Genomic DNA, 22,475 nt, shown 5'->3' with positions numbered 1-22,475 from the left:
GGTCAGTCGGAGTAATAAAATGACATTGCATCTGTGGTCAATCAGAAGAGGAATAGTGCCCCAATATTTGTGTCAGTGGGAGGAATAGTGCTCCATCAATGGTATCAGTGGGAGGAATAGTGCCCCATCAATGGTATCAGTGGGAGGAATAGTGCTCCATCCTTGGTTTCAGTGGGAGGAATAGTGCTCCATCATTGGTGTCAGTGGGAGGAATAATGCCCCATCAATGGTGTCAGTGGGAGGAATAGTGCCCCATCATTGGTGTCAGTGGGAGGAATAGTGCCCCATTAATGGTGTCAGTGGGAGGAATAGTACCCCATCATTGGCATCAGTGGAAAGAATAGTGCCATATCAATGGAGTCAGCAGGAGGAATAGTGCCCCATCAATGGTGTCAGTGGGAGAAATAGTGCCCCATCAATGACGTCAGTGCTAGGAATAGTGCCACATCTTTGGTGTCAATGGAGGAATAGCATTCCACCGTTTATATCAGTGGGAATAATAGTGCCCCACAAGATCACGTAAAAATTGCAGTAGAGGAAGGCACCCCTTGAGATCAGGCTTTGTTGGACCTTAAATTGAACCTGTCAACCATTTTTACTTCCTAAGGACACAGACACCCCAATATGCTATTTCTATTGTTAGCCCAAACTCGCCCCTATGTGTGTCTTTCTGATTTGGTTTCACTTTAATACTATGACTTAATCATCTAAGTGAACCCCATCCACTGCCTGCACCCTGCAAAATAAGAGTGACCTTGTTGGCCTTTGACAAGCTCTCACTGGACAGAGGTAGGTAACTGGTGGAGGCATAGCTCAGAAGTTGGGCCAGTAATAATAGTCTGCAATAACTCATAGTAACCTAATGCCGCGTACACACGGTCGGACTTTTCAGCTACAAAAAGTCCGACAGACTTTCGACTGACTTTTGGCGGACTTTAAACAGACTTTCTAACGACCGTACTTGCCTACACACGATCACACCAAAGTCCGACGGATTCGTACGAGATGCCGTACACCGGACTAAAATAAGGAAGTTGATAGCCAGTAGCCAATAGCTGCCCTAGCGTGGGTTTTTGTCCGTCGGACTAGCATACAGACGAGCGGATTTCTGGGTCCGGCAGAGTTACGACGTAAAGATTTGAAGCATGTTCCAAATCTAAAGTCCGTCAGATTTGCGACTGGAAAAGTCCGCTGAAGGTCCGGTGAAGCCCACACAAGATTGAATTGTCCGCCGGATTTGGTCTGTCGGACAAGTCTGGTCGAAAAGTCCGACCGTGTGTACGCGGCATAAGTTACATCTTTCATGAGCGAACCGGCTGATTAGATGCCTCAGATGATTGAGCATTACAAATGGTTGCTATCTTACCTGTGGGATAATAGTGAGCATAGATCGAAGGTCGTGAAGTCCAATCTCAGCAATATTTACACCATCGATGGTGATAATTCCCTCAGCAGCCTCCAGGATCCGGAACAGGCACAGCGTCATGGAAGACTTTCCCGCTCCCGTCCTTCCCACAATCCCAACCTGAGCAATAAAAAAATTATCAAAAAGCCAAACTTTTTCCAACCATCATCACTAATTTGTCATGTAACTTACAAATTCTCTTTTTGCGAGACCCCGGTTTTATATTGGCATCAGTTACAATAATAAGTAAATTATGTTTTCTGTTTTAAATAAAAATTGTGGAAATGTTTCAATAAAAGTTGAGTTTACAGCACTTGGCATTTCACCAGACTTCAAAAAGTCATAAATACACAACATATCGCCACAAGTTTGTGGACCCCCAACCATCATCACGCCTGTGTGAGTTTTCTGGACATCCTATTTAGGAACCATGGCCATTAAGATGGAGTTGCCCCTCTTAGTGGCTACAACAGCCTCCACTTTTCTGGGAAGACTTTCCGCAAGATTTTGGAGAATGTATGTGGAACTTTGTGCTCCTTTGTGAGGTCAGATACTGATGTTGGATTAGAAGACCTGGCTCACAATTGGTGTCCCAGTTCCTAACAAAGAAGTTCAGTAGGGTTGAGGGTCAGGGCTCTATGCAGGAAACTCAAGTTCCTCCACACCCAACTGGTCAAATCATACCTTCATGGAGCTGGCTTTGTACACAGATGCACAATTATGGTGGAACAGTAAAGGGTCTTCCCCAAACAAGGTTGGAGGTGCACAATCGTGTAAAATGTCTTTGTATGCTCTAGTGTTCCCTTCACTGGAAACACGTGAACCTTACCACTTGGAAGGGGATTCACATACTTTGGATTGTATGGAAGGTGTGATGACCTAGTAATCACAAACCTTTTGCCATATAGTGTGCAAGACACCATAGACTTTTTTCTTCAAATATCTTTTAACCAGAATTATAGTAAAAAATCATCCACATATTGCACATGGGCCAAATTAAGGTTCTATAAATAAATAAACAGTAGAGTTGTTACGATTTTTGCCTTATAAAGAATTTGTTTTCTGGCTCTTTATATTATCGTGATAAATCTCCCACATGGTATTGAAAATTGGATTTTTACCTTTTCTCCTCCTTTAACTTTCAGGCTCAAGTTTTTCAGCACCAAATCCAAGCCAGGTCTATACCGGATAGAGTAGTTGGATAATTCGACTTCACCTTTACTTGGCCAACCCTCTTCCGGCTTCTTATCGTCTATAGTCCAAGGAGCCTGAAAAAAAAGTGAGATTATGGGCGACTTTAGAGGGAAGCGCGGGAAAACCTATGGAACACGGCATTCTTCTACCACAATGGCGGATACCAATGAAACCTTTCCAGTAAACATTCCAAATGCTTATGCACAATTCAAACCGCAAAGTTTTGATTTTACTGACCTCTGTCTCCGTCTCAGAATATTCCTTGACACGTTCTACAGCCACAATGTTTGTTTCCAGGTCAGAGGTCATCCGCACCATCCAGTTAAGTGACATGGTCACCTGTTAACGATGAGTGAAGGAAACAAATTAACACACAAAACTTTTCACAGATTAATTTCTCTCTCTTATTCCTTTCCCTGGATCACCTGCAAGTTTAGGGGTTCTGAGGTTGCAAGATCTTTAAAGTGAATGTAAGCAAGTGAAGGTAAATTTATTTTAAACTTTGGATGGAAAAGGGAAAGTTTTGTACATTCACCGACTTGTCTTATGTCACTGAGACAGAAAGTGATGGGAAATCATACATTTTGAGTTGTCATTAGAGGAAAAGGAAATTCTCGTAGGGGGACGCCTGTTGTATAGGGGGTTTCCACTCACTTTGCGCCTAGGTGCCATTATCTGTCCAGGGGCGAGCATCTGTCCCTGTGTGATTACTTCTGAACACCGGTGGACAGCTGTGGTCATAGCTTTGTACGGGCTTCCTGGCCATGGCTGTCCACACAACCTTGGGTTCCTCGCCGTAGTTTTTGTGGAAAATACTTGCCGCACCACAGTTTGTTTGGTGTGATTGAAGCCTAAAGCCTAGTACACCCTATTTTTTTTTTGGTGTTGTTCACCCCAGTAGGCTGAACAAAAATAGGATTTTTTAAAACAGCTTACCTGTAAAATCCTTTTCTTTCGAAGGACATCACGGGACACAGAGCCACAGTAATTACTGATGGGTTATATAGGTATCACTGGTGATTGGACACTGGCACACCCTATCAGGAAGTTCAACCCCCTATATAATCCCTCCCCCTTGCAGGGATACCTCAGTTTTGTAGCCAAGCAATATAGTGTATTAGAAGAGGGGCGGGACCTCTGTGTCCCGTGATGTCCTTCGAAAGAAAAGGATTTTACAGGTAAGCTGTTTTAAAAAATCCTATTTTCTTTCTCGAACATCACGGGACACAGAGCCACAGTAATTACTGATGGGATGTCCCAGAGCAATGCTACCTGAGGGGGGGGAACCACGACCAAGTAGGGTGCAATCAGACCTGAGGACCCTGTACCGCTGCCTGCAGCACACTACGCCCAAAGGCGATATCCTCATGCCTTCTCACATCCACCTGATAGAATCTGGTGAATGTATGGACTGAAGACCAGGTTGCGGCCTTGCAGATTTGAGCCATAGAGGCCCGGTGATGCACTGCCCAAGAAGCACCAATAGCCCTTGTGGAATGTGCCCTGATCTGAAACAGAGGAATCTTCTGCTTCAGACCGTAAGCTTGAATGATCAATTGTCGAATCCATTTAGAAATGGTAGCTTTTGACGCTGCCTGTCCTCTATTGGGACCCTCTGGCAGCACAAACAAAACATCCGTCTTGCGGATCTGAGTAGTTGCCCCTAGATAGGCCTTAACTGCTCTTACTACATCCAACGAATGTAGAGATCTCTCTTCCGGAGAACAGGGATCTGGAAAAAACTAAGATGAGGGCGTAGTACCACTCTATCCTTGTGTATAATCAAATAAGGCTCCTTACAGGAAAGAGCTGCTAATTCTGATACTCTTCTAGCAGAAGAGATGGCCACCAGAAAAATTAATTTCCTTGTCAACAAGACCAAAGGAATCTGACATATTGGTTCAAAAGGCTGTTTCTGTAACACAGCCAGGACCAAATTCAAGTCCCAGGGGTTTAGGGGCGCTTTAACCGGAGGATTAAGACGCATCACCCCCTGCATAAAGTTTCGGACCAAAGAATGCGAAGCAAGTGGCCGCTGAAATAATACTGATAAAGCAGAGACCTGGCCCTTGATGGTACTCAAGGCCAGCTTCATCTCTAATCCCATCTGTAGAAAATCAAGGATTCTACCTATGACATATTTCCTGGGATGCCAACCTCTGGATTCACACCAGGTTATATAAGCCTTCCAGACTCTATGATAAATCATCCTGGAAGCTGGCTTCCTTGCATTAATCAAGGTAGATATGACAGGACCTGAGAGCCCACAACTCTTCAGAACGTGGGTCTCAATAGCCAAACCGTCAAATTTAGCGTTTGTAAGGCAGGATGGACTACTGGACCTTGAGATAACAGGTCTGGGCGTACCGGTAGTATCCACGGGGAACCCACCGTCATCCTTACTATTTCTGCATACCAAGTCCTTCTGGGCCAAGCGGGGGCCACCAGAAGTACCGACTTCCTTTCCTACCTGATCCTGCGAAGGAGTCGTGGTAGTAGCAGAATAGGCGGGAATGCGTAAATCAGTGAGAACCGATGCCACGGAATCACCAACGCATCCGTCCCGCATGCAAGAGGATCTTTTGTCCTTGCCACAAATCTGTCTATCTTTTTGTTGAATCGGGATGCAAAGAGATCTACATCTGGAACCCCCCATCTTTGGCATATGGCCCAAAAGACGTCAGGATGCAGAGAACATTCCCCTGGAAGTAACTGCTGGCGACTTAGATAGTCCGCCTGCCAATTCTCTATTCCCGGGATGAAACTGCCGATATGCATGGCACATGCTTCTCTGCCCAGACTAAGATCTGGTTCACCTCTTTTTGAGCAACTCGGCTCCGGGTGCCTCCCTGATGATTGACATAAGCCACTGCTGTGGCATTGTCGGACTGGATCCTGACCGGACAACCCTGTAGCCTGATAGTCCAGGCCTTTAGAGCTAGATGTATCGCCCGGATCTCCAGAATGTTGATGGGTAAGGTCCTCTCTGTCTTGGACCATACCCCTTGGACCGCAGCCTGTTCCAGAACTGCTCCCCAACCTGACAGACTGGCATCTGTTACCACCGTCCAGGTAACCGGTAGAAAGGATTTCCCCTTCTGCAGGTTTTCGGGTATGAGCCACCAATTAGGGCTCTGACGCACCGCATGCGACAGGTGCATCGGAAAGTCTAATGCCTGAACCTTCTTGTTCCAGGTCGACAGAATACTGTGTTGCAGCATTCTTGAGTGAAACTGAGCATAGGGAACTGTTTCGAATGAAGACACCATCTTCCCTATTAGCCTCATACAAAGGTGGACTGAGGGACCCTTCTTGGTCCTTACTGTCAGAATCAGCTCTCTCAAAGCAGTGATCTTTGCCTGAGGTAGAAATATTTTCTCCTGGCTTGTAACTATAATCAGACCTAAATACTCCAGTCTTCTTACTGGTTTTAGGAAAGACTTTTCTAAGTTGAGGATCCAACCTAGGTGTTCTAGATACCTGACCGTGGTCCTCAAGTTTCCATTCAAAGAGGCTACCGACCGGTCTATCAAGAGCAGGTCGTCTAGGTATGCTATGACAGCTATACCCTGAGCCCTTAATCTGGCCAGAGGAGGAGCCAAGATCTTTGTGAACACTCGAGGTGCAGTGGCTATCCCAAAAGGCAGAGCCACAAACTGGAAACGGCGCCCTCCTACCTCGAAGCGCAGAAACTTCTGATGAGCAGGAAAAATGGGCACATGCAGATATGCATCTCTGATGTCTATTGATGCCAGAAATTCTCCTCCCTGCAGGGTGGGAACTACTGTTCGAATTGATTCCATGCGGAAGGATTGAATCCTTAGGAATCGGTTCAGATCCCTTAAGTCCAAAATGGGCCTGACATCCCCATTTGGCTTTTGGACCGTAAAAAGGTTGGAATAGAAGCTCAATCCCTGGTCCTTTGCGGGAACTATCATAATGACCTCCTGCGACAAAAGTCGCTCTAACGCTAGAAGGAGCGACTGCTTCTTCTCTGGGTCTCTGGGAACATTTGATCTGAGGAACCGAGGAGAAGGGAATTCCTGAAACTCCAGCTTGTACCCTAAGGTTACCGTGGAGACTACCCATCTGTCCTGGAAGTCCTCGTGCCAGAGCTCTGAGAACTGTCGCAGTCTTCCCCCCACTCGAGTGAGCGGGGGCGCCCCCTCATGCAGAGGTCTTAGTGTTTTGCCTAGTAGGCTTCTTTCCCCAGGACTTCTTTTGTCCCTGGGGTTGACTCTTGTCTCTGGACCCCGATGGAGGCGGCCGTCGAGACTGCCTGGAGGCTGAAGCCCCCGGCGCTGGGGAAAGAGTCCGTTTGAAAGAGGGACGCTTACTCTTCTTCTTGACAGGTAAGAGAGTGCTTTTCCCACAAGAGATTCTCTTGATATAGTTATCCAAGTCCTCTCCAAACAACCTTGCACCACGAAATGGAAACCCAGCCAGTAGCTTCTTACATGGTGCTTCGGCTGACCAATTTTTCAACCATAGGATTCTACGTATATGCACCAACCCCAGTGAAAGACGGGAGGTTTGCACGATAGAATCTTTAATGGCGTCAACCACAAAGCATAAGGCCGCTGGAAGGTTAGCAAACCCCTGGGCCTGCTGTTCAGGTAATACTTTGATGACCTGCTTAACATGGTCTCTTAAGTATTGACAGACTCCAATCGCTGCTACTGCAGGTTGGGCCACTGATCCTGCTAAGGAGAAAACATCCTTCAATAGGGATTCCATCCTTTTATCTACAGGATCCCTGAGCATCTGAGCATTGTCTACAGGACAAGTCAGGCTATTATTTACGGAGGAAATGGCGGCATCAATAGCCGGTATTCCCCACATTTTAATAAACTTTTCTTCCATCGGATAAAGTGTTGAAAACTTTCTCGGTGGAAAAAAACGTTTGTCTGGGTGATCCCACTCAGAATAAATAAGCTTTTCAAGTAAAGTATGAACAGGAAAAGCATGTGCTGCTTGGAAAGGTTTCAGTGACCCCAAAGCAGAAGAGGATTCTTTAGCAGTTTCAGGTATGGGCAACTTAAATGTGGATCGGACCAATCCAGTGAGGATCTGCACTAAGACTTTCTCCTCTTGGGAAGTCGCAGAGGGTCCCTCTCCACCTGATTCCCCCGAAGAGGAATCATCCATCCCATCCCGATCCTCTGAAAGGGACTCATCTCCTTTATCCCAGAGCTCCTCTGTCTGAGGGTCTTGGGGAACAGAGGAAGGCCTAGTGCGTTTTCTTCCACTGAGTGAAGACGTAATCACGGCCATTAATCTTTCCTCTAGACCAGGGGTCTCAAACTGGCGGCCCTCCAGCTGTTGCAAAACTACAAGTCCCATCATGCCTCTGCCTTTGGGAGTCATGCTTGTAATTGTCAGCGTTGCAATGCCTCATGGGACTTGTAGTTTTGCAACAGCTGGAGGGCCGCCAGTTTGAGACCCCTGCTCTAGACCATTAATGGTTGAGGAAAAAACCTCTTGTGTAATATATACAGGGGCTGAAGTGCCAGAAGCAGGTGTAGCCCCTGACCCCGATGGCTCTCCCTGGCTAGCCGTCCCTGGCCCATCTTTAGGGGGGGAGGATGCTGCCGACAGGGGGCCCTCAGAACCTGAACAAGATCCCCTAGTGTCTCTGGTTCCTGGGGTGCTTGAACCTCTTCTACCCATAGTGCAAAGCAACAAGGTGTGAGGTATACAAATGAACACTGCCCGCTGAGCGATGTAGTCTGGCTAAAAGCCTTGCTACCCAATGCTCAGTCTGGTGTTACTTCAGTAAATGCTGCCTAGGAGAATGCCTGTGTCCCACCTTACATGCGACCGTCAGCTCTGTGTCTCTCAGAAGGCTGAGTGCACCTGTACAGAGTGCCTCTAATAGCCTGCAGCTGGCCTGAGTGGGAGTCTAAACACTCTGTGCTGACATCCCGCCCCCTCCTCTACCGCCCCCCCCCCCTCGAGTTTTGAAAAAAACGAGCGCTTCCCGCACTGCCGACTCTCCTGTCATGCTTCTGGAGAAAAGGCTGGGGATGGGGGGGGAGAAGGAGGGAGACTGGTAACAAGATTTGCCTGAACGGCTATCTTCAGAGATGGTGGCCTTTAGGCCACAGAGCCCGGGTGGTATAACCACTTTCTAGACCCCTGTGGCCCCTCTCTAGCCTGGGGGGAACATTCAAACATGAGAAATCCCCCCTTTCCACCTTACCTGCTTGCAGCCTGCTTTGAGATGCTGGGAATAATCAGCACTGAACACCTGAGACAAAGTCAGCATGTGTAGGTTTGTGCTCTTGGCAGCCCCCGGTGGTCACAATAGGCATAGCATGCATTTACCTTAAAGGAGAAAAGCCACTAGAACTCAAAAATTCTGTGGAATCTCCTCTTACCTTATCCAGCCGCAGGGTGCTGTTTACACAGACCCAATCTTCACCTCTCACGGTGGGCTCCGTTTGAAAAAACCGTCAGAGACTGGGGCCCCCATCATTAGGGGGATCCAACAATTCTGGGACCGTAAAGCACCTCGCCAGAAATTAGGAAGTTTAAAGCCATTTTCTGATCTGCGGGGTCCAGCTCTCTAAAAAGAGAAGCATTACGGGTAAAACCTCGTTTCTTCGGACACGAGGCCCGGGTACCATTCAATTCGGCCATGAAAAGACACTTCGAATGGATCCGGTTCGCCTGGCTTGCCCCAGTATAGGATCTTAGGATATTCCCTTTGGAGCTCAGCACAGGACATCTTTACACGTCCATCACCTAAGACACTGGCGTAAAAACTGAGGTATCCCTGCAAGGGGGAGGGATTATATAGGGGGTTGAACTTCCTGATAGGGTGTGCCAGTGTCCAATCACCAGTGATACCTATATAACCCATCAGTAATTACTGTGGCTCTGTGTCCCGTGATGTTCGAGAAAGAAATAAAACTGAAGAACTTGGGAGGAGATCCTGTACAAACAATCCAAAGTTAGTACAGCGATCTCCCCGCTGATATTTAGTGTTCTCACAGCGGGGGACTGCCCCTGATCGGATGCCGATCGGCAGACCTTTTTCAGTCAGGCCCCTTCGAAAGAAGCTGGACGTTCAGCCGCCTTCTGTCAGACTGCCTGCCGTATACATGGGCCAAATATGTGAGCCTTAAAGTGATTCTAAAGGCGGAAATTTGTTTTATCTTAATGCATTCTGTGTATTCTATATTCTCAGTGTGCAGCAGCCCCCCTAATACTTACCTGAACCTCATCTCGATCCTGTGATGCTGCACAAGATCCTCGGCTGTCTAGGACTCTCCCTCCCGATTGGCTAAGACACAGCAGCGGAAGCCATTGGCTCCCGCTGATGTCAAGTTCAGTGAGCCAATGAGGAGAGAGAAGGGGTGGGGCTGAGCCACGACTCCGTGTCTGAATGGACACACAGAGCAGCGGCTCTGCTCAAGTTCACCCATAGCCAGCTGCTTGCTGTGGGGGCACTTGGCAGGAAGAAGGGGCCAGGAGCATCGCCAAGGAACCCGAGAAGAGGAGGATTCGGGCTGCTCTGTAAAACCACTGCACAGAGCAGGTAAGTATGACATGTTTGTTATTTAAAAAAAAAACAAGACTTTAAGAGCACTTTAAGGTCTCATGCACACTGATCATTTGCTCAACTCCCCTGAATGCCTTTTCTCTTGGTAAGAGAAAACCTGCTTAAAAAATGTGCCTAAAGCCGCATTTTGTACATGCGTTTAGGTGCATTTACACATGTTCAGGTCAAGTGTTTGAGCGTTTATGTAATCCATTGGCCATAAGATTAATTTATACTGGCCATTGGTATGAATGAACGCCCAAGCACTGGACTAGTCTAGCATTTAGGCACGTTTATACACCTATGTGTGTAGGCTAACATAAAGGTGCGTTTACAGGCAGAAAAAAAAAAAAGTCAAATGTCTGTAAAAGCAGCGTTTTTTAAGCCAATGTGCAACAGCCATAAATCTAAAGGGAAAACACCTTGTTTATAGAAGAACTTTCATTTCGTCATTGAACTCAATGCACATTTGTCTTCAGTTTAGCTATAGAACTATTTTATAAAACCAAAAAGCTATTTATTTATTTTTTTACCTGCAATGCATAGGACACAGAGAGACCCACAAGCCCCGGGGTGAGGCTTTCTCTACCAATAACTGCAAATAGAGCCGCGAAGAGGACAACACAATTCCCAACAAACTCCACCCGTATTCCAAGCCACCTGCCAACAAAACAGAACAGAAAATCATCATTCACGCGGCTTTTGGTTTGTGATATTTGCTCTTGTTGCATGTAATAAATATGAAAATGAGTGAGAAAATGTAAGAGGGTTAAAAGAAATTAAAATGATGGCCAGGTACGATGTCCTGTAAAAACACGTGGGAAGACAACAAGGCGCTGTGACCAATCTAGACAGACGGAATGAGATCTCAGCGCCATCATGGATGTTGTGATTATGCCATAGGGAAGGGGAGGGTTATAGGGAGATGTCAACCATATTTAATATTAGAAACACAATAATATAATAATTATCAATGACAACATTTCCTGGAAATTTTTTTTTTTTGCTAAATGAATGGCATTTTTTGTATGAGACAAGTACAAATTGCAAAGATGAAAGAAGAACCTACAAACAACCAACCAGATTTTGGCCTTATGCTCACATGACTACGGTTAATTGAACTGTGATTGAATGTTCTGGACTATTACAATTTATGGTACTTTGTAACTGTGACAGAGAGATGAGCTAATGATAAAAATACAGGGTGGGGGAGGGTATACAGTTTGCTACTTTTCTTTGGAAGTAAACATGTTCATGTGAAGGACATTACAGGAGGCCCTGGATGTCAGTGGGTGAGGAGCTCTACAAAAAGTAGGGTGGAGCTGAACTGCCCTGGGTTCGGTTTGAAAAGGTTTCGGCAGACTTCAAAGAAGTTCGGATGCTGAACCTGAACCCCCTCATAATCAAAGGGTGCCGAATACAACAAATAAAAAATGACCATTTTCTGCCCTAAAATTTAAGAGAGTCTCAAAAAATGTGTGGGGGGGTCAGATCATTGCAGTCCTGCAGGACGGTTTTAGGAGGATCAACGTTTATACATCTGACACCACATGAGAATGTTGTATATCTTATGCCGCGTACACACGGTCGGACTTTTCGGCTACAAAAGTCCGACAGCCCGTCCGACTGACTTTTGGCGGACTTGCGGCAGACTTTCTAATGAATGGACTTGCCTACATACGATCACACAAAAGTCAGACGGATTTGTACGTGATGACGGACACCGGATTAAAATAAGGAAGTTGATAGCCAGTACCCAATAGCTGCCCTAGCGTGGGTTTTTGTCCGTCGGACTAGCATACAGACGAGCGGATTTCTGGGTCCGGCGTAGTTACGACGTCAAGATTTGAAGCATGTTTCAAATCTAAAGTCTGTCAGATTTGCGGCTGGAAAAGTCCGCTGAAAGTTCCGGGGAAGCCCACACACAATCGGATTGTCAGCCGGCTTTAGTCCGTCTGACTTTTGTAGACGAAAAGTCTGACCGTGTGTACGCGGCATTACTCTTACAAGTGTTTTTAATCTCTCTTCATTAAAACTTAACTGGAATACTACACTTCGCTGGCGCTTCCTTCCCTTTCTGCTTTTCTCCTCTCAGTCAATGATGTAACCCCCTCCAATCCCTGCCCATTTGCTCATGTAGTTAATTGGTCTGGTGACGTCAGTGGTTGGCAAGAACACGGCGGGTGCAAGCACCAGCTTCTTCTTTAGCAGCCATTGACAGCCGGAAGCTGTCACGTTAGTCCCATCCGAATGTCTGAGTACTGAGATTACAGCACTTTCCAATGCATCCAAGTGGCTAATGGATATCCCCTTCTTCAGGGCTCTGAAAATACATTTTTTTAGATCCAGTTGGTGATTGGACTGCTTAAACCTTGGAGCATTAGGTGCTTACCATGTGGTACGGGTCCAACCATGGTTGCCTGTCAACACTATACTTTCTTTAAAATCTTTTTATAATATCTTAAAGGTGAATTGTTTAGAGATAACTTAAGCCCAATCCTCAGCCATGATTGTCTCTTATCATGGCAGCTCTAATCAGTTACACAGGACAACAAACAACTTGCTTCCTGAATACTTTTTGGTGTATTTCATAGAGTTGTGGCTGCTAATCACAAAAATAACACGTACTTTAACCTATCACATACCATTTTATAGAAATCTACTGTTTTTGCCATTTGCAATACGTGTTGGCTACTCTGCATACATGAAAGAAACATAGGAAAACATGGAACTGTTGTTGAACTACATCCAGTACACCAAGTACAACTGGAAGAGCTGTGGAAATGTAAAAATAGTGGCTCTGCTGCTTGGAATGCAACTTGTTGCATATGGACATGGCGCAGCCGTGCAAGCGAGTCGCATTACATTAAAAGAGAAGTATGGAAATTCAAAAAATAAACATACTCACCTAGGTGGAGGCAGCATTGTTCCCCATGCTGCATCTGTCCCCCACCGGCTCTAATACTAGGAACTGAACGATCATATGACCGCTAATTGCTTGGTTCTCAGTCTTCAGTGAGCAGAGTACTGATGACTGACAGTCACCGGCTCTCTGTTCTGCCCCTCCAGAGGTCATTGGAGCGCCGAGCTGTGCAGAGGGTGGGAGAGGCTGGCTTAGTCTCCAATGGCACATTGAGAGGCATCTGGGTGGATCCCAACATCAAAGTTGGAGTCCCTCCAGAGTTTGGCCCAGCTATATATGCATACCTAAAGGTAAACAGACCTGTGCCGAGAGTGCTCGTCGTGTGCGCTCTCGGCACAGTTACTGGCGGATAATGGACAGCTCCCGATCTTTACTTGCGATCAGGAGCATTATGATCATGTGACAGCCAATCACGGTGGTCATATGATCACAAACCCTGCCCCACCTCCTGGTATATATAGCCCCTTAAAGGGCTGGGAGGTGCCGGCGCCAAGAGGTTAAAGCATAATTTTTTGTTTTTTAAATTTTGGACAGAGTGGAGGAGAATTAGAACACCTGTCAGCTGTATTGCTGTCTGTCCCCATTAGGGAGATTCACCCTCTCTATTTGTCCCGTTTACCATTATCATTGAAAGAGAAAGTAAAAGAAAATCCCAAATTTTGGGTTGTCCACAGAAAAGTAATAGCAGGGAAATCTTTCAATGGGAACGCTAGTTCTGGTGACCTGGGGGACCCCAAGGAATTCCCTTATTTTTCAAGTATTTCCTCTCACTTTCTGTTTGGCTATGAGACAGGAAGTGAAGGGAAATCTCCCCAATGGCACACAAATGGGGAAAAAATTTTTAACCCAGGTTCTAACCCTCCCTTACTCTATCCAAAATAAAAAAATAAAAAAAACTATTTCCTACAGTTCTACTTACATACATTATCAATGACAAGCGGTTGGAAGATCTGTTAGTGGAGCCAGAAAAATTGCCTGGAAAGCATTCAAGGATGAATGAGAATTTTCTTGGCAACTACAGAGCACCAAAATACATTCAGCTGGTTGACACTTCCTACAGCATACAAGACCATGAAGAGCAACACTGAAAATGAGTTTCATATTCTCAACAGAGGGTTAACTAGAACCTTTAGGGCTTCGGTGCAAGAAACCATGAAGGGCACCCCCTGACCCCCAGCTGGGGAAACCCTTCCCAATGATCCCCTTTGCTTGCCTTTATCTGGCCCTTGGGGCACTATTCCACTAACTGACACCAACGATGGGGCATCATTCCCCCTCCTAAAACCATCAATGGAGCATTATTCTTCTCATTGATATCAACAATGGGGCTCTATTCCTCCCATTAGAACCAATGATGGAGGACTGACCCCGGGGCATTTTCTACTCGCACTGGCCCGCCTGAAGGAAACGAAACTGGCCCTTTGCTTAGAAAGTTTGGAGATCCTATCCTAAACCATCTATAATAATATTTGAAAGGAGCGGCTTAAGCAGTTGGGAGGTGGAGATTGAAATCTGTCAAAGTAAACAAAAATAAATAAAATAAAAAAACAACAATCCACCGTCCGGTTTACATGAAGGTCAAGCCTGCTACATCAGCACTTGTGATAAAAGTTTTCTAAAGGGGGAACGGATATGTAGGTGAGGTTAAGGCCCCTTTAAGGCACAGCATGGCATGAGGTTTTACCTGATTGGAGTGTGAAAGGGGACGGAGAGGTTTAATCCGACAGAGCAAACTGCAGGAAGAGAAGAGGCAGAGATGACAGTTCCCTCACCCCCGAGAGCAAGAGACAGAAGAGGCTAAAGCAGCAAAGCAAAAATTTTATATAGAAAGAGAGAAGTCACAAGAATAGCAAAAAAATTATAAAATTAAATAAAAATATGGAGGAGGGAAATTTAAGTACAAAAAAATTAGCAGAAGAAACAATTTAATAATCCAAATCCTGGATCTCTCACCTGTTGGACACTATGCCCGGGTAGTAGCTCTTTTGGTTTTCATCCACCTTGTTGTCACTGAATTGGATGAAACTGGTTTGCCTCCCATAGGCCCTGATGATACTGGCACCCGTGATGGTCTCTGAGAAATGGGAATATATGGGGGACCTGCTGACTGACTCCAGACGCTTTAATTGCCGGGAAGTAGCTACATAGAACCTCTGTGATTGGGAGAGGACATTGGCTGAACATTTCATATTGTACAATACAATAAAATATGTATGCAAAAACAATACTATAAATGATACACTGACACTTGGGGGGTCCCAGTACAATGACACACTGACACTCGGGGGCCCCAGAACATTGACACACTGACACTTGAGGGGTCCCAGGACAATGACATACTGACACTTGGGGGTCCCAGAACAATGACATACTGACATTTGGGGGGTCCCAGGACAAGGACACACACGGGGGGGGGGGGCCCAGAACAATGACACACTGACACTTGGGGGGTCCCAGAACATTGACACACTGACACTTGGGGGGTCCCAGAACAATAACACACTGACACTTGGGGGGCCCCAGAACATTGACACACTGACACTTGGGGGGTCCCAGAACAATGACACATGGGGTCCCAGAACAATGACATACTGACACTTGGGGGGTCCCAGTACAATGACACACGGGGGCTCCAGAACAATGACACACTGACACTTGGGGGGTCCCAGAACAATGACACACTGACACTTGGGGGGGCCCCAGAATATTGACACACTGACACTTGGGGGGGGCCCAGAACATTGACACACTGACACATGGGGGGTCCCAGAACAATGGCAGTGACACTTGGGGGTCCAGAACAATGACACACTGACACTTGGGGGTCCCCGTACGACAACACACTAATAGGGCGTACACACGGTCGGACTTTGTTCGGACATTCCGACAACAAAATCCTAGGATTTTTTCCGACGGATGTTGGCTCAAACTTGTCTTGCATACACACGGTCACACAAAGTTGTCGGAAAATCCGATCGTTCTAAACGCGGTGACGTAAAACACGTACGTCGGGACTATAAACGGGGCAGTGGCCAATAGCTTTCATCTCTTTATTTATTCTGAGCATGCGTGGCACTTTGTCCGTCGGATTTGTGTACACACGGTTGGAATTTCCGACAACGGATTTTGTTGTCGGAAAATTTTATCTCCTGCTCTCCAACTTTGTGTGTCGGAAAATCCGATGGAAAATGTCCGATGGAGCCCACACACGGTCGGAATTTCCGACAACATGCTCCGATCGGACATTTTCCATCGGAAAATCCGACCCTGTGTACGGGCCATAACACTTGGGGGTCCCAGAACAATGACACACTGACACTTGGGGGTCCCAAAATAATGACACCCTGACACTTGGGGTCCCAGAACAATGACACACTGATACTTGGGGGTCCAGTGATAGGATCTTTAGTTCCTCTTAGTATATTTCACTCACCTGTACAAATACGTAGACAAATGCCAGTGGTATAATGACAACGGCAAAGAGTGGCGTACTGGACACAATCACAATCATGGTGGACAAAGACGTGAAAAATGTCGCCAAAAACATGAGGATGGTTGGGGGGATGACTTCATCAATCACATATATGTCTTTGGAGAACCGGTTAATGATGCGTCCAATCGGCGTCGTATCGTAGAAGGATTGCGGTGTGTGCATCTTATTGTCCAGGAGAGCCTCATGCAGCTTTCGGGCAGCACCAATACCCGCCATGGCCAACGTAAAGGAGGACACCATCACCAGCAGACCTGTACAGTGAAGTGGAAAGCGGTCACAGGTCAATGTTCAGAAGAGTGGGGATCTTGGTACATACAGACGTTCACCACTATTCATTGAGAGATATTATATTAAAAATTTGCATTCACATCAATACATCACCTTGTAACAATCCAAGGGCTGCATAAACGCCAACTCGCATCTGCGTATTTTGCTGTGTCCCGTTGATTATGGTCTCACTAGTCCAGTCACTGAGCCACACGTTGGCCCCAATGGCGGAGGCATTCTGGCAGCAGTATAGGAAGCAAATAAATAGAGAAACTGGGATGCCAACTGCTTTAGTATATTGCCAGAATACTGTCATCTTCACCTAAAACAAAAAATAAAGTAATTGAAAGTCATATTCATAAAAAATAAAAGACCCCCCAAGGCCGCTTTCTATTGCACATTACTCAGCCATGATGTTCAAGCATAATGTAAATGTAATGTAAACGCTGATTCTACATCGTCTCAGTTTGCTCTACAGCACGGATCTGGCAGCAGAGTGAAATGCCTAGCTTTGGAAATGGCAATGAAATGAATATTATTCTTTTGCCTAAACAGGCACGCGAATGCATGCATTAACAATCATTTTAGGCCTGAAGATTATGTAAAGCCCCCATTACATTATATTTTTTCTGAAAATAAACACCCTAGAGCAGGGGTAGGCAACTTTAGAGAGATAAAGATTTACTTGAACAACACTGATGTAGTGAAAGATCACCAGGCACAGTGTCCTGTTGTTACGGCTGGTTCACACCAGAACATGTCGCCAGAAAGGCATGTTCCATGTGTGTTTCCTGCACCATGTTCAAAACGCACTGCCTTTGTGATCTACTGCGGGTGATGATACATTGTTAACCCCAAACGTAGATTGCAAATGCAGTGTGCTTGTGGACACAAAAATAAAATAAGTATTACAAGAGAGTGCAAGGTTTAGGAGTGCGTTAGGCTCAGAATGCAGGGATCAGGAGTGCGTTAGGCTCAGAATGCAGGGATCAGCAGTGCGTTAGGCTCAGAATGCAGGGATCAGGAGTGCGTTAGGCTCAGAATGCAGGGATCAGGAGTGCGTTAGGCTCAGAACGCAGGGATCAGGAGTGCGTTAGGCTCAGAACGCAGGGATCAGGAGTGCGTTACGCTCAGAACGCAGGGATCAGGAGTGCGTTACGCTCAGAACGCAGGGATCAGGAGTGCGTTACGCTCAGAACGCAGGGATCAGGAGTGCGTTATGCCCAGAACGCAAGGATCAGGAGTGCGTTACGCTCAGAACGCAGGGATCAGGAGTGCTTTACGCTCAGAACGCAGGGATCAGGAGTGTATTACGCTCAGAATGCATGGATCAGGAGTGCATTACGCTCAGAATGCAGGGTTAAGGCTTGCGTTATGCTCTAAATGCAAGGTTCAGGAGTGCATTACACTCAGAATGCAGGGTTGGGGGGGGGGGGGGGTGAAGGGTGGTAGAAGATACTGCTATGGGGTTGGTCCTGCCCACAGCAATGTCCACTGCCCCCTTCACTATCACCCCCCCCCCCCCCCCCCCACACACACACACACAGTATGTGTGCATATTGTCCTCTTCCACCCCTTTTCCACTATAGCAGTGACCTACGGACCGCCATTGCAGTGTTCCATACCATCCTACCAGTGCACACAGCAGAGCTTGAAAGGCAGTACAGTTCTGGACAGAGATTTTATTTTAATACACTTTTTACATTTAAACATTTTTTTTAACTAATTATTATTTATTTTTTTTCATCAAGGGGACAATAAGTGTGCTATGTGACATGTGATGCATTTTACCGTGACAAGTTCTCTTTATTGAGTGAAATTAATGGAGCTGGGGGAAGCGACACCAGGACCCGGAAGTGATGTTTTACACATCGCTTCCGGGTCAGTAACAGGAAGGGGAGATCAGTGAGGGACATTCGCTGATCTCCCTCCCCACAACCCTATTGGGGTGATACCGGTAGTAACAGAGGTATGTGAAAGAGATCTGGTGGCTGCTCAGCTACCTAATCTCTTTCATCTGACAGCTGAGTTGTCAGATTTACAAGCCCCCAAATGCCCACCGCCCTCTCCCCCCCTAGTATGTATGGTGGTGGCAGTAAAAGGATTAATTAGTAACAGCTTCTCTTTGGAGTATATCTAAAGCTATCAGGTTTTTTGGAAATTAATCTCTTTGCAATGACCATTTATTCCTGTTCTGGTGACAACTCAAAGTTTAGCATCTATCATCATTTTTTTTGTCACAGAAAATGGTCACCAGTACAAACAGAGAGGGTGAATCTCCCCAGCAGGGACACACAGAGCATTGAAAACCTGACAGAGGGCCCAACCCTTCCAATTAGAATAAGCTATTTCAGTCCAGGAGATGATCCTGTACAACTGTGCAATACGGAAGGGAAGGTCGGAGTTCAGCTTTAAGACTGAAGTTTAGTACATTTCACACACCCTCCCCGTCTCGGTGGTCTCTGTCTGGATGAGTTTTTCCATCGGCGGTTTCTTCACTGCAGCCGTCTCAGACGTCTTCCTCTCACAGACCCTCCTCCGCGTGGACATGGCGTGCGGCGTCGGCTCCGAGTCCGATGACAGGACGCTGATTTGCCTGGTGGACACGAAAAGAGTCACCTAATGGAGTAAATCATAACACACCACAAAGGCATGGGACCCAAAATTCGATCATTCACACACGTCACACTGGTCATTCACACCAATCATTCTCACATATCACACACAGATCACACTGACCATTCACTGTTCATTTACACCCATCAGACCGATCATTCACCCCAGACACACCATTCATTCACCCACACACATACTGATCATTCACACGCTGCACCAATCATTCACACATCACACTGACCAGTCACATTTATCATTCACATAGATCACAATGGTCAGTTACACTGATCTTTCACACATTACACTGATCATTCACCCCAAACACACACACTGATCATTCACAAATTGCCCAATCATTTACACTGATCATTCACACACCGCACCAAACTTTCATACTGATCATTCACACATATCACACCGATCATTCACACCGACCATACTAACCTGATGAACTTTTTGCGGGCCTCGTTGGCGATGGGCTCATTGTCTACCAGGTCGGTGTGATTGCTCAGCGTCTCCTCCGCCAGTAACACCTCTTCCTCATCCAGGACTGGGCAGAAGAAACAAATCAGAAGAAAAGTTAAATATGGTGGATGGGGAACAGGGACAAATGTCAGACTTCCATTAACATAAGGAATAAAATTTGCAGAATGATAAGACATTGACAATATTTAAAGTGGACCTGTCATCAGTGATCACATAGAGCCGCCTCCCAGGCATTATTACCCACTTAAAGTGAAGGGGTTAACAAACATCAGTTTCCTTGTGAGAACATTTTGCTGTCCTTCAATATAGATACTATTGTGGTATAAGCCGGCAACAAACTATTGGCCAGAAAGGTAGACATTTTTGATTGTGGTCATTGTTTTAGAAGAGCTCCTGTCAAACACTGGCCCTAAGCTTAACTGCAGTTCTGTCAATAAGAATCAACAATACCCGGAACCTTTAACGTATTTGGCCTATGGCATTTTAGGCTGCCACCAGGAGCCTATAGACAAATTGCATCCCTCATATGAACTGATGTAGGAACCCGATTTGAGAGGATTGCACTCATGTGGGAATGGCTACCAAAATTTTCAAGATAAAAGGTCAGCAACAAAAGATGAAAAGGGAACTCTGCTAAGAGACAACACTAGAAGCAACAGACTAGAAGAAAGAAAACTGCAATTGTTTGAAATGCCTGGAGTCCTGCTTGCTACAGAAATTGTGAACCAGCTATAACAGAGGCTACGTGACTTTTACAGGTAGTTCTGTCAATTAGATCAACAATACATTTTTGAACTTTGGCATTTTAGGCTGCCATCTAAAGCTTGTAGACAGATTGCATCCCTCATAAAAACTGATGTAGGAACCCAATTTGAAAGGGCTACATCCACGTAGGAATGGCTACCAAACTTTCCAATATAAAAGGCCAGCAGCACAAGCTGAAAGGGGAACTCTGCCAGAGGAAAACAGTAGAAGCTACAGGCTAAAAAAAAATAACAATTTTCCTTCAATTTCTTGAAATACTTGTAGCCCTGCTTGCTACAGAAATTGCAAACCAGGTATAACAGAAGCTAAGCGACTTTTAGGGGCGAGTTTATCAAAACATTTGAAAAGCCGTTCATCCATCGAAGCGCCATGTACATTTGGCCTGCACGAAAAACTGCATTGGGGCCACAAGATAGCGCCATCATAGGAAAGTATCCTTCCCAAGCGCCATCTAGTGGCAACAATCCATAATTTTCCACTTTCATACATTTGAATTGCAGAGAAACATTACATTTTGCCACATTCACATGGAATGAATTTAGTATTAATGGATGAACAACTATTCAAGTTTTCTATAAATACACCCCTTAGTGTATCCCTATTGCATATAGACTAGTGCATTTGCTACAAAAGGATAGAAGGTGTTTGCATGTGTGTGTGTGTACATGCATATTTGTAGCACCATGAATGCCTTGTATTCCTGCAACTATAAGGCCCCTTGCGCATGGAGGCCTCTAGAAGCAGAGAGCCCCATCTGCTTTTCCGACAACACAAGAAGCAACAGGCTAATAGAAAGAAAACACTGAAAAGAAAGAAAGACTGCAAAGACCAAGAACCCGTTTTCCTGCAATTAAATGCCTGGAGTCCTGCTTGCTATGGAAATTGTCTTTTACTAGTAATTCTGTCAATAAGAAATAATCAAAAATAGTCAGAATTTTTTTTACATATTAGGCATTTTTAGGCTGCCATCTAGAGCTCTCACCCTCACCCTCATGCATCTGCTAAAATGTGTGCACAAGGTGCATGATACCACAGCACCATGTCATTCAGTAAGGTGCAATTTTTGGGGAAAGAGTCAGGCCACGTTCAGACCATACAGGTGCGATGGAGCACATGTGTGCAAGGCCAGGCTGTCGATCTTAACGTGCTGCCCTGCACATGAGAAACAAGCAGAAGAAGTCCCTGACTCTTGCAAAATTGTGCTGCGCTGAAACACATAGTGATGTGGCATGTGTTGTGGTGCGCACATTAGCAGATGGGTGGGGGTGCCATTAAGAATTAATGGCACCCCACCCACCTGCTAAAGAGCAGGGTGTTTCTGTGTGTGTGTTGGGAAAGCGCGTGATTTTTCGCGCGTTCCTGACATACAGTGTAAATGTAGCCCCAGGTACATGTTTATCGTGCTTAGGGCAGCTCAATAAAATAAATGGGCTGAACTAGGCAGGGAAAAATGGCGCGTGCTCCATCGCACCTGCATAGTGTGAATGGAGCCCAATTCCCCGTACACACGGTCGGATTTTCCGACGGAAAATGTGCGATCGGAGCGTGTTGTCGGAAATTCCAACCGTGTGTAGGCTCCATCAGACTTTTTCCATCGGATTTTCCGACACACAAAGTTTGAGAGCAGGCTATAAAATTTTCCGACAACAAAATCCGTTGTCGGAATTTCCCATCGTGTGTACACAAATCCGACGCACAAAGTGCCACGCATGCTCAGAATAAATAAAGAGGTGAAAGCTATTGGCTACTGCCCCGTTTATAGTCCCGACGTACGTGTTTT

The 22,475-nt window shown here is 45.9% G+C and overlaps 1 protein-coding gene across 1 annotated transcript in view; it reads right to left on the bottom strand.

The window, feature by feature from the left end:
- Positions 1-22,475, bottom strand: part of ABCC3 (ATP binding cassette subfamily C member 3) — a 124,107-nt gene that overhangs the window by 6,000 nt on the left and 95,632 nt on the right. The window contains exons 20-28 of the mRNA XM_073606799.1: positions 19,889-19,994; positions 19,271-19,424; positions 16,943-17,150; positions 16,502-16,812; positions 15,022-15,221; positions 10,679-10,805; positions 2,837-2,938; positions 2,527-2,673; positions 1,367-1,525 (exon numbers count right to left, since the gene is read on the bottom strand). Of these exons, the coding sequence (XP_073462900.1) occupies positions 1,367-1,525; positions 2,527-2,673; positions 2,837-2,938; positions 10,679-10,805; positions 15,022-15,221; positions 16,502-16,812; positions 16,943-17,150; positions 19,271-19,424; positions 19,889-19,994 (1,514 nt within the window). The remainder of the gene's footprint in view (positions 1-1,366; positions 1,526-2,526; positions 2,674-2,836; positions 2,939-10,678; positions 10,806-15,021; positions 15,222-16,501; positions 16,813-16,942; positions 17,151-19,270; positions 19,425-19,888; positions 19,995-22,475) is intronic.

The sequence above is a fragment of the Aquarana catesbeiana genome, linkage group LG12, assembly GCF_042186555.1.
Source record: "Aquarana catesbeiana isolate 2022-GZ linkage group LG12, ASM4218655v1, whole genome shotgun sequence".
NCBI lineage: Eukaryota > Metazoa > Chordata > Amphibia > Anura > Ranidae > Aquarana > Aquarana catesbeiana.
Note: the sequence above shows the minus strand (reverse complement) of the source record. Positions and strands in the feature narration are given on the sequence as shown.